Here is a 12,187-nt window from a genome sequence, read left to right on the forward strand (position 1 = left end):
ATCCCACAACGCCGGGATCACGCCCTGAGCCGAAGGCAGACGCTTAACCGCTGTGCCACCCAGGCACCCCTGGGTTAGTTGAATTTTAAGAAAAATCCTCACTTTTCTCAAGACACAGATAATTTTTATTTGATGTGCATGGTTTTTGGAAGATATTTGATTTTGAAAACCATTGCAGGAAAAATAAAACAATCAGTTCCTCCTGAGTAAATCTAAAATATACTTTTCTTTTCAGTTGCCATAGGTCTTAGACCCTGGATTATTTTCCTTTTTAAAATTAATTAATTAATTAATTTTTAGGCTGATAGGAACATGCGTGCGCACAGTGGGGAGGAGGGGCAGAGAAAGAGGGAGAGAGAATCTTAAGCAGGCTCCATGCCCAGCGTGGAGCCCTACATGGGGCTCGAGATCACGACCCTAAGATCATGACCTGAGCCGAAGTAAAATCATACACTTAACTGACCGAGCCACCCAGGTGTCCCTCTTTTCCTTTTAAATTAGTAAAAGTTCTCCTACAGCTACAAGGGACAGTAAAGGGGTCACAGTTGAAGTGGGAGATTCAGTCAGAGAGAGGAGCGCAGAGCACGTTTGCTTCTCGCCTTGACCCTGGCAAGTTGTAAGTGAGATCGAGACCCCCCCTCCCAGCCTCAGCTTCTCTTCTGTGCGCTCAGATCCCTCCTCTAAGTCACTACACCATCATTGCATCCAACAGTAACCAAAAAGAGCATGTTACTCCTTGAGCACCAGAGTATGCACTAGGAAGCAACTTTCATTAAATGCTATCTTCAAATTTGTACTTCTCGCCCAATTTTGTTGCTTTTTTCTGTTAATAAATATCTAGCAGATAGCACTTAAAGCATCTAAAAATATCACAGATTTTAGTGAGAAAAATCACTTATATACACAGTAGAGATTTTGTAAGAATGCAGCTAAATTTCACTAAAATGGAGGAACTATCTGTGTCTTTAGAATAATATGTGTTACCATTTCAGTATCATTGAAGCTCTCAGCAATTTGGCTGGATCAGCTCCTGCTGTTGGGAGATCATCAATTCAGAAAAACAGATTCCCTGACTCTCTTACACCCCCTGATGCTTCTCTGTGATGTAAAAGGAATCTAATATTCTTTATCTTTGGAACTCACTAAATTTTAGATCATAATCATGCATTTTAAATAAAGGAGAGAGAAAGTGTATTATTACTGCCACCATTTGCATGGCATTCTTTTCAAAATTGATATAATCATTTAATTCATGAGAGGAAAACACAATTTAGTTTGGAAGTCATCCTCTGTCCTTGTTTAAACCTGATTGACAACAGATGAGAGAAAGATCTAATATGTTTACAGGATATCATACAGTGTAACCAGGTAAGCATAAGCCTCTCCAGTCTGATACTGGTTTGAATTCCATATTCTGACTGTGTGACTCCACGCAAGTATCTTATCCATCTAAATATAGTAATGACTGCTTCCTAGGCTTCTCCAGTGATTAGATTAATACAAAGTCTCTAATAGAAAGGCAGGAACAAATCTATAGTTACTCAATATTGGTCTTTTAGGACAAAGATTGGGCCATATTTCAACAGGCTCTCAGAATAATATGACTAATAATGTGACTTCTCCCAGGCAATACAAAATTCAGGGAGAAACAGGAAGATGCAAAATTTAACCTTGGTGTTTTATTACTTAACAGAAATTCCTCGAACTTACCAGGAATATGAGAGCAGTCTTACCTTGAAAATGTTCCTGTTTCAGTTTGTGAATTTTTACTCGTCCTGCTTCTACGTAGCTTTCTTTAAAGGGAAGTTTGTGGGCTATCCTGGAAAATACACATATTTGTTTAATGTGTGGAGAAGTGAAGAGGTAAGAATTCTCTTGAGAGGTTTGTGGCTTCAGGAACTCAGTATTAACTAAATACTTTTTGTGTACCCAGTACTAACTCAGATTTTATCAAGATTTAAGAGAAGTCTAAGACACTGACTCTCTCCACAGAGAGTATTGGTCTTACAATCCTTTCATTTGGTAGACTTTCCAGTTCCTTTTGGGCAAGCAGTTACTTTGTGCCTATTATTTAGGAATAAAATATAAGCTATGAAATGGGATGAGTGTGTTCTATATTCCTGGAGGCTTCCTGCAAAGGAGGAGAGATAGCGTTCCAGAAGAATAGCAGGAAGGGCTCCACTGTGGGTCCTAGAGCTAGACCATATCAGTGGTTTCCATACCTGCCTTGCATCCAAATCATGTGGACAAAATAACAACTCCTAGCCCTATTCAGGATTTTCTAAGAATGAAATCCAGCAATCTGAATGTAATGCAGCTATCTTATAACTGGTTAGTGAGCCTGCTTGAAACTGTTGAGCTAAATATCTCTTTATATATCTTTAATATCCATTCCCATCAAAATCTTCAGATTCTAATCTTTGGGTCTAAGATTTCTTTTGTTGGCAAAAATCCATCTTTCATCATTCCCTTTTCTTTTTTTTCTTGTTTCTGACTAGTGTGATCCTGGAGGCTGTTTAATAGAATTGACAACCCAGTTGACCATCATAATGACTGGAAAACAGATCTTCGGAAATGTCAAAGAAGCCATTTATCCGTATGTACAATTTACAAGTTTTTCTTGATTCAAGTAACCATGAGAGATTTCCTCTGGAAGAAGATGGAATTCTTTGATTTTCATGGTATCGTTGTTAGCAAATTGTTAAGTCAACAGCAAAAATTCACTTTTAATCAACCGTCAGGAATGTATTAAGGTAATATAGGCTTTTAGATATAGATTTTTATTGCTTGAGTGAAGTTGAGAAAAAGGTATTATCTCCCTCTCCTATGGAGATTCCATTGGGATATCTCCATTTTTTATGGATAAAACCTAAATGTTTTATCCTCTGTACATTATTCTATATGTTGCATATTACTTCTCAAGATTACTGAAANACCCAGGTGTCCCTCTTTTCCTTTTAAATTAGTAAAAGTTCTCCTACAGCTACAAGGGACAGTAAAGGGGTCACAGTTGAAGTGGGAGATTCAGTCAGAGAGAGGAGCGCAGAGCACGTTTGCTTCTCGCCTTGACCCTGGCAAGTTGTAAGTGAGATCGAGACCCCCCCTCCCAGCCTCAGCTTCTCTTCTGTGCGCTCAGATCCCTCCTCTAAGTCACTACACCATCATTGCATCCAACAGTAACCAAAAAGAGCATGTTACTCCTTGAGCACCAGAGTATGCACTAGGAAGCAACTTTCATTAAATGCTATCTTCAAATTTGTACTTCTCGCCCAATTTTGTTGCTTTTTTCTGTTAATAAATATCTAGCAGATAGCACTTAAAGCATCTAAAAATATCACAGATTTTAGTGAGAAAAATCACTTATATACACAGTAGAGATTTTGTAAGAATGCAGCTAAATTTCACTAAAATGGAGGAACTATCTGTGTCTTTAGAATAATATGTGTTACCATTTCAGTATCATTGAAGCTCTCAGCAATTTGGCTGGATCAGCTCCTGCTGTTGGGAGATCATCAATTCAGAAAAACAGATTCCCTGACTCTCTTACACCCCCTGATGCTTCTCTGTGATGTAAAAGGAATCTAATATTCTTTATCTTTGGAACTCACTAAATTTTAGATCATAATCATGCATTTTAAATAAAGGAGAGAGAAAGTGTATTATTACTGCCACCATTTGCATGGCATTCTTTTCAAAATTGATATAATCATTTAATTCATGAGAGGAAAACACAATTTAGTTTGGAAGTCATCCTCTGTCCTTGTTTAAACCTGATTGACAACAGATGAGAGAAAGATCTAATATGTTTACAGGATATCATACAGTGTAACCAGGTAAGCATAAGCCTCTCCAGTCTGATACTGGTTTGAATTCCATATTCTGACTGTGTGACTCCACGCAAGTATCTTATCCATCTAAATATAGTAATGACTGCTTCCTAGGCTTCTCCAGTGATTAGATTAATACAAAGTCTCTAATAGAAAGGCAGGAACAAATCTATAGTTACTCAATATTGGTCTTTTAGGACAAAGATTGGGCCATATTTCAACAGGCTCTCAGAATAATATGACTAATAATGTGACTTCTCCCAGGCAATACAAAATTCAGGGAGAAACAGGAAGATGCAAAATTTAACCTTGGTGTTTTATTACTTAACAGAAATTCCTCGAACTTACCAGGAATATGAGAGCAGTCTTACCTTGAAAATGTTCCTGTTTCAGTTTGTGAATTTTTACTCGTCCTGCTTCTACGTAGCTTTCTTTAAAGGGAAGTTTGTGGGCTATCCTGGAAAATACACATATTTGTTTAATGTGTGGAGAAGTGAAGAGGTAAGAATTCTCTTGAGAGGTTTGTGGCTTCAGGAACTCAGTATTAACTAAATACTTTTTGTGTACCCAGTACTAACTCAGATTTTATCAAGATTTAAGAGAAGTCTAAGACACTGACTCTCTCCACAGAGAGTATTGGTCTTACAATCCTTTCATTTGGTAGACTTTCCAGTTCCTTTTGGGCAAGCAGTTACTTTGTGCCTATTATTTAGGAATAAAATATAAGCTATGAAATGGGATGAAGTGTGTTCTATATACCTGGAGGCTTCCTGCAAAGGAGGAGAGATAGCGTTCCAGAAGAATAGCAGGAAGGGCTCCACTGTGGGTCCTAGAGCTAGACCATATCAGTGGTTTCTATACCTGCCTTGCATCCAAATCATGTGGACAAAATAACAACTCCTAGCCCTATTCAGGATTTTCTAAGAATGAAATCCAGCAATCTGAATGTAATGCAGCTATCTTATAACTGGTTAGTGAGCCTGCTTGAAACTGTTGAGCTAAATATCTCTTTATATATCTTTAATATCCATTCCCATCAAAATCTTCAGATTCTAATCTTTGGGTCTAAGATTTCTTTTGTTGGCAAAAATCCATCTTTCATCATTCCCTTTTCTTTTTTTTCTTGTTTCTGACTAGTGTGATCCTGGAGGCTGTTTAATAGAATTGACAACCCAGTTGACCATCATAATGACTGGAAAACAGATCTTCGGAAATGTCAAAGAAGCCATTTATCCGTATGTACAATTTACAAGTTTTTCTTGATTCAAGTAACCATGAGAGATTTCCTCTGGAAGAAGATGGAATTCTTTGATTTTCATGGTATCGTTGTTAGCAAATTGTTAAGTCAACAGCAAAAATTCACTTTTAATCAACCGTCAGGAATGTATTAAGGTAATATAGGCTTTTAGATATAGATTTTTATTGCTTGAGTGAAGTTGAGAAAAAGGTATTATCTCCCTCTCCTATGGAGATTCCATTGGGATATCTCCATTTTTTATGGATAAAACCTAAATGTTTTATCCTCTGTACATTATTCTATATGTTGCATATTACTTCTCAAGATTACTGAAAGTCGAACTCTGTAAAAATATCCACGTGACATGGACACACTTAGGCACAAAAATTGGTCATGAATGAAGTTTGGTATGTGAAAGGATTGCTTCCTATTCCAAAAGCATAGCAATAATGAATATATTATGAAAAGAGAAAAACAGAGTGACAGTTGATCTCAAATACAAGTTGAAAATTTCCATGAATATACAGAGAAAGAGTCATAAGCCTGTCATCTTGCAGGGCTCCTAGTTAGGAAATGATAGCATCGAGGTTTAGCACCTACAGTATCAAGTAGACTAAAGTGCTCCACTTAAGACCAGGGCTCGGCCAGTGTAACTGTACTTGAAGTTAGGGATCGGGATTATTCTCACCTCTTCATGAAAGAAGGTGGAAACACCCTCCTCCTCTGCTCCCCCCTCTCCCCAAAGTTCAATAGTTCTCCTGGGGTTCTATATCATGTGCTGACAAAGGAAGAACAAGACGTATCTTTGCAAACAGTATTTGATAAACCACATCCCAGTTACTGTAGAGAAATAACTCTAAACTGTTATCTTGGGTCCCAACTCTAGATTGAGAGCCTGGAGGGCAGAATGGGGATAACTCCTAAACCAAACACAAGAGGGAGAATAAATATGCAGAGAGAGGAAAAGAGACAGGCACACAGGGAAGTAAAAGAAAAAAGAAACAAGTAAAATTAAGCCTACAAAGCAAAATTCCAAAACTTATGATGAGATTTCATGCTACAAAGGCTGCTAGAAGAATCAGTTTTTAGAAAGTGAACTTACTCTAACTAGAAGATTCTGGCAAAGCCTAAAAACATAAAAGGAAGTGATACTGTCATTTAAAAGGGTCAAGAAATAATTTAAAAAGAAACAGGTATAAATGAAACAAGAACAAATAAATATGAAAAGAACCAATTCTACATAAATGAAACATGGTACTTTAAATAAAGAGTACAGTAGATGATATCGATTGCAGATTGGACACAATTGAAGAATGAATTAATGAATTGGAAAACAGTACTGGAAATTCCCGCATTGTACAATACAACAGAGCTACAATGAGATTTTAAAAAATTGAAGTGACAGGAAGCTATATTATATTAAAAGGCTTCCATATTAACTTACTAGTGGTTCCAGAAAAAGAGAATTGAGTAAATGGTGGAGGAAAAAATTCTTTCACCAATTCCTTCTCACCAATTCTCTGAATAGGTAATTGCTGTAAATTTTCCAGAAATGAAGAAAAACATGAGTTTCAGAAATGAAAAAGAATTCAGATTATGGGGGCGCCTGGGTGGTGCAGTTGTTAAGCGTCTGCCTTCGGCTCAGGGCGTGATCCCAGTGTCCTGGGATCGAGCCCTGCATCAGGCTCCTCCGCTGGGAGCCTGCCTCTTCCTCTCCCACTCCCCGTTTGTGTTCCCTCTCTCGCTGGCTGTCTCTCTGTCAAATAAATAAATAAAATCTTTAAAAAAAAAGAATTTGGATTATGAAGTAAGATAAATAAAATTAAATTCACACCCGGATACATTATGGCATAACTCCAGAACATGAGCCCTAAACAATTTTAAAATCTTTCAGGAGAAAAAAGAATATCATCTACACTATCCACAGATTTCTTACTCCTCGTATTAGATACAGAAGACAGTGGAGTGTTTTCAAGATTCCGAGTAAAATTAATGTGCACCTTAGATTTCTAGAACCAGTTTAACTAATGTATAAAGTGCGGGTGAAATAAAGACAACTTTTAGACATAAAAAGAGTTTACATTCATGGACCGTCACTGAAAAGTGTAGTTGAGCAAGAAAAGAATACAAAATGAAAGTTGAGGATGGAAGAAGCGTTGATCAGTACAGAGGTAGTTAGCACCAAAAAAAAATGAGGTACTTTGATATGAATCTAAAAAATATATGGGATTTGTATGCTGAAAAGTACAGATCCTGATGGAAAAAATTGTTTAATCTGTATGAATGGAGAGAAATGTGTTCACGGATTGGAAAACTCAAATTAGTAAAGATGCCAGTTATCCCCCAAGTTGATATATAGATTTGTTATTCCAGTCAAAACATCAGCAGAATTTCTTTCTGTACATGTAGACAAGCAGATTCTAGAATTTATTTAGAAGATGAAGAACTAAAATAGGCGAAACAATTCTGATAAAAAATAAAGTTGGAAAAATTATACTACTCGATTTTAAGGCTTACTATAAAACTGTATTAATCAAGATGTTGGGACTGGTGAAGTGATACATATTTGTATTAATGGAACAGAGGAAGGATTGCAGAAATAAGTCTCCATAAATGTGGCCATTTTATTTTTGACAAAGGTGCAAAAGCAGCTCAGTGAAGAAAGAACAGTCTTTTCAACAACTCCTGCTGGAACAATCGGACCTCCATCTGCAAAATAGCAAAACTTGCTGTAAACCTTACACCTCATTTAAAAATTAACTGAATGGATCATAGATAATCAAACCATATTTAGGAAACCAAGGAAGTACTTATTATAAAATTCAAGATAATGGTTACTGTGTGAGGACACAGCAGTTAGTAAATGGACGTGCTCTTGGGGTTCCTGGGAGGCTTTTCTTGCTCAACCTGGGTGATCCCCTTTTCTTTGTGATTCCATTTCCATGTATGCCCATCTTTTTGATATTGCCTGAAAAATCTCAGGTGTTCTGTGCCCTTACACTTTGTCTTTCAGTTTGAATATAAGCAGCATGTAAGTGTTCATTTTAATGTGCATTTGCTGTAGTACTTCATGTCGTCTTTTAAATTTTACAGATNTTTGTCTTTCAGTTTGAATATAAGCAGCATGTAAGTGTTCATTTTAATGTGCATTTGCTATAGTACTTCATGTCGTCTTTTAAATTTTACATATTCGGAAGGTACAAATGATATCTCACTTTGGTCTTATTTTGCATGCCCCTGATTAATAACATGAATGAGCATTTTTAGCCAATGTGTTTCCTCTTTAATGAAACGCTTGTTGATATTGTTTAACCATTTTTTTTTAAAGATTTTATTTATTTATTCGACAGATAGAGACAGCCAGCGAGAGAGGGAACACAAGCAGGGGGAGTGGGAGAGGAAGAAGCNGCTTGATCCCACAACGCCGGGATCACGCCCTGAGCCTAAGGCAGACGCTTAACCGCTGTGCCACCCAGGGGCCCCATGTTTAACCATTTTTCTACCAATTTGTCCTTTTCTAATTGATTTGAATACTTTATAACCTCTGGTGACTGTATTTTTGTTGGGATTTGGTCATGTGTGTTGGGTACATTATATCCCAACGTAAATTTTGCCTTATTTTTCTCAACCCCAGCACTATTGACATTTTGGACTGGATAATTCTTTGCTGTAGGGGCTGTGCTCTGCGTTGCGAGAGGTTTAGCAGTATCCTTGGACTCTCTACAGATTAGATGCCAGCAGCCCACCCTCTCCCCAGTTGTGACAACCACCTATGTCTCTGACATTGCAAATGTACCCTTGTGGGCTGAATCATTCTCTAGGGAACCTCTGGTGGATATGGATAAAAGAATAAACTTTTAATTCGGTAGAATTTACCAATCTTTTCTTTTATGGGTTAGCCTTTTTCAAGTCTTATTTAATAAATCCTTCCCTACCCCAAGATCAAAATGATATTCTCATATACTTCTAATCTTTAACCTTTTAATATTATTCTTTATCTTTTAAAGTTTGAATATACGTGGAAAAGATTTTTGTGTTTGATATGAAGTTCAAATTTAATTTCTTTCCCACATACACACATATATGTAATTGTTGTGTTTGCCATTTATTGAGAAGTTCCTCTTCTCCAGTCTCCATGATCTACAATACCAGCTTATGCCATATAGCAAGTGCAAGGCTATTACTAGGTCTCCATTCTGTTCTAGGATTTGTCCATCCTTGTACCAATACTACACTCTCTTAATTAATACAGCTTTATAGTAAGTCTTGGTCTCTGGTGGGTCAAGTCTTACCAACTTATTCTTCATCTATAGAAATATATTGGCTATCTTTTGTCTTTTGTCTTTCTGTACAGATTTTAGAAACATCTTGTCAGACCCCACATGGAAAAACATTTTGTTTTTTTTATTGAAGTTACATTTGAGTTGTTTCAATAAAACAACTGGCATTTTCATAATAACAAGTTTTATTATTTCATGAATGTTTATTTTGGACTTTAATGACTTTGAATAAAGATTTAAACTTCTGCATATAGGTCTTATAGGTCTTTGTCAAATCCATCTAAAGGTACTTTCAATTTTAGTTGCTATTGTAAATGGTATCTTTTTAAAAATTATGTTTTCTTCCTGTGTTTTGTGGGTATATAGGAATAAAATATGTAGATTAACTCCATTATTTTTTCTAATAATTCCTATTTAACTTCATTTGGGTTTTCTAAGCAGGCAGTTCATTCACAATACTGTTAATAATCTAAGTCAGAGATTTCTTCTCTTCATTTTCAATTCTTTTGCATTTTTCTTTTTCATCTTGCTAAGATCCCCTGTAGATTCTTTTTTTTTTTTTTTGCAGAAAATTATTTATTAAGTTGNTTCATTTTCAATTCTTTTGCATTTTTCTTTTTCATCTTGCTAAGATCCCCTGTAGATTCTTTTTTTTTTTTTGCAGAAAATTATTTATTAAGTTTACCATGAATTCATAACTATGCTCGGCATAGTGCTGCTTTATTGAAGTAAGATGACTTTCTTTTTTTTTAGTTTTAATTTATGTAGTTAACATACAGTGTTATATTCATTTCAGGTGTACAATATAGGCATTCCATAATCCTATATGTTACCCAGTGCTCATCAAGATAAGTGTACTCGTAATCCCCTTCACCTATTTCACCCATTCCTTCACCCACCTCCTCTCTGGTAACCATTTGTTTGTTCTCTGCAGTTAAGAGTCTCGTTTTCTTATTTGTCTCTCTCTCTCTTTTCTTTTCCTTTGTTTTTGTTTTTTTTTTTTCAATTCCCCATATGAGTGAAAGCCTATGGTACTTGTTTTTCTCTGACTTGTTTTGCTTAGCATTATACTCTCTAGATCCATCCACATTGTTGTAAGTGGCAAGATTTCATTCTTTTTTAAGGCTAAATAATATTCCATGGAGAGAGAGAGAGAGAGAGAGAGTGTGTGTGTGTGTATGCACACATATCACATCATTTTTAAAAAAAGATTTATTTATTTATTTTAGAGAGAGAACAAGTGGGGGGCAGAGAGAGAGAGGGAGAGAATCTCAAGCAGACTCCCTGCTGAGTGTGGAGCTGATGTGGGGCTCAATCCCAGAACCCTGAGAACATGATCTGAGCCTAAATCAGGAGTCAGACACTCAACCAACTGAGCCACGCAGGTGCCCCTACCACATCTTCTTCATACATTCATTTATCTATCAGTGGACACTTTGGTTGCTTCCATAATTTGGCTATTATAAATAATGCTGCAATAAACACAGGGATGCATGTATCCCTTTGAATTAGTGTTTTTTTATTCTTTGAGAAAATTCCCAGTAGTGCAATTACTGCATCATAGGATAGTTCCATTTTTACTTTTTGAGGAACCTCCATACTGTCTTCCACAGTGGCTGAACCATTTTGCATTCCCGACGGTGCAAGAGGGTTCCTTTTTCTCCACATCCTTGCCAACACTTACTGTTTCTCGTGTTTTTGATTTTAGCCATTCTGGCAGGTGTGAGGTGATGTCTCATTGTGGTTTTGATTTGCATTTCCCTGATGATGAGCGCCGTTGAGCATCTTTTCATGTGTCTTTTGGCCATCTGTATGTCTATTTTGAGAAATGGCTGTTCATGTTGACATTTTAAAATTGGAATATTTGGTTTTTTGGGTGTTGAGTTGTATCAATTCTTCATATATTTTGGATACTAATCCTTTATTGGATATGTCATTTGCAGAATCTTCTCCTATTTAGTAGGTTGTCTTTTATAGTTTGTTGGTGGTTTCCTTTGCTTTGTCTAATAGATTCTTGAGTAAGATCATGCAAAGTCTTATTTTGTTCTTGATTCTAAAGAGAAAGCTTCTAACTTTTCCCTGTTCAGAATGATGTTTGCCCCAGCATTTTGGTAGATGGTTTTGATCAGATTGAAGTAATTTCTTTTCCTGCTTTTCCATCATAAATAGGTTTTAATAGGTGCTTGAAATGTATCAAATGCATTTTTCTGCATTAGTCAACATAATTTTATATTTTTCTCCTTAAATCTGTTACTGTCATTTATTACATCAATTGCTTTTCTAATAAAAAAACCTTTCTGTTTCTTAAAGTAATCCAACATTACCATGATACATTATTTTTCAAATAGTATGAAATTTAGTTAGGCAATATTTTGTTTAGGATTATTGCCCTTATTTTCATGTGTTTGATAGGCCTCTATGTTTCCTTTGCCATATGTTTTCTCTTGTAATCAATTTCTCATTTCCTCGAGCATCCTTCTGAGTATTAGGACAACGTAAAGGTTAGTAAATTAAATAGAAAAAAAGCGGTCCTATGGTTACCCTGTCCTCCACATGCTCTTTAACGGAATTGTCTCTGAGTAAATATATTTCCGTGGGGAGAGTCAGGGTTGTCTTATTTTCTTATAAATAAATAAATAAATAAATAAGAAAGAAAAAAAGAGAGAGAAAAGAAGAAAGAAAAAGAAAGAATGAACTTTGACCTCAGCATGTGTTGTAAAAAGACTAGATTCTTTTTTTTTTTTTTTAAGATTTTATTTATTTATTCCACAGAGATAGAGACAGCCAGTGAGAGAGGGAACACAAGCAGGGGGGGAGGGAGAGGAAGAAGCAGGCTCATAGCA

The 12,187-nt window shown here is 36.1% G+C and overlaps 1 protein-coding gene across 1 annotated transcript in view; it reads left to right on the forward strand.

Annotated features, from left to right (window-relative positions):
* The window catches only part of ANO5 (anoctamin 5), a 109,085-nt gene that overhangs the window by 80,422 nt on the left and 16,476 nt on the right, over nucleotides 1–12,187 (forward strand). The window contains exons 15-16 of the mRNA XM_034644800.1: nucleotides 1,694–1,863; nucleotides 2,499–2,596. Of these exons, the coding sequence (XP_034500691.1) occupies nucleotides 1,694–1,863; nucleotides 2,499–2,596 (268 nt within the window). The remainder of the gene's footprint in view (nucleotides 1–1,693; nucleotides 1,864–2,498; nucleotides 2,597–12,187) is intronic.

Source organism: Ailuropoda melanoleuca, chromosome 16 (assembly GCF_002007445.2).
Source record: "Ailuropoda melanoleuca isolate Jingjing chromosome 16, ASM200744v2, whole genome shotgun sequence".
NCBI classification, from domain to species: Eukaryota; Metazoa; Chordata; class Mammalia; order Carnivora; family Ursidae; genus Ailuropoda; species Ailuropoda melanoleuca.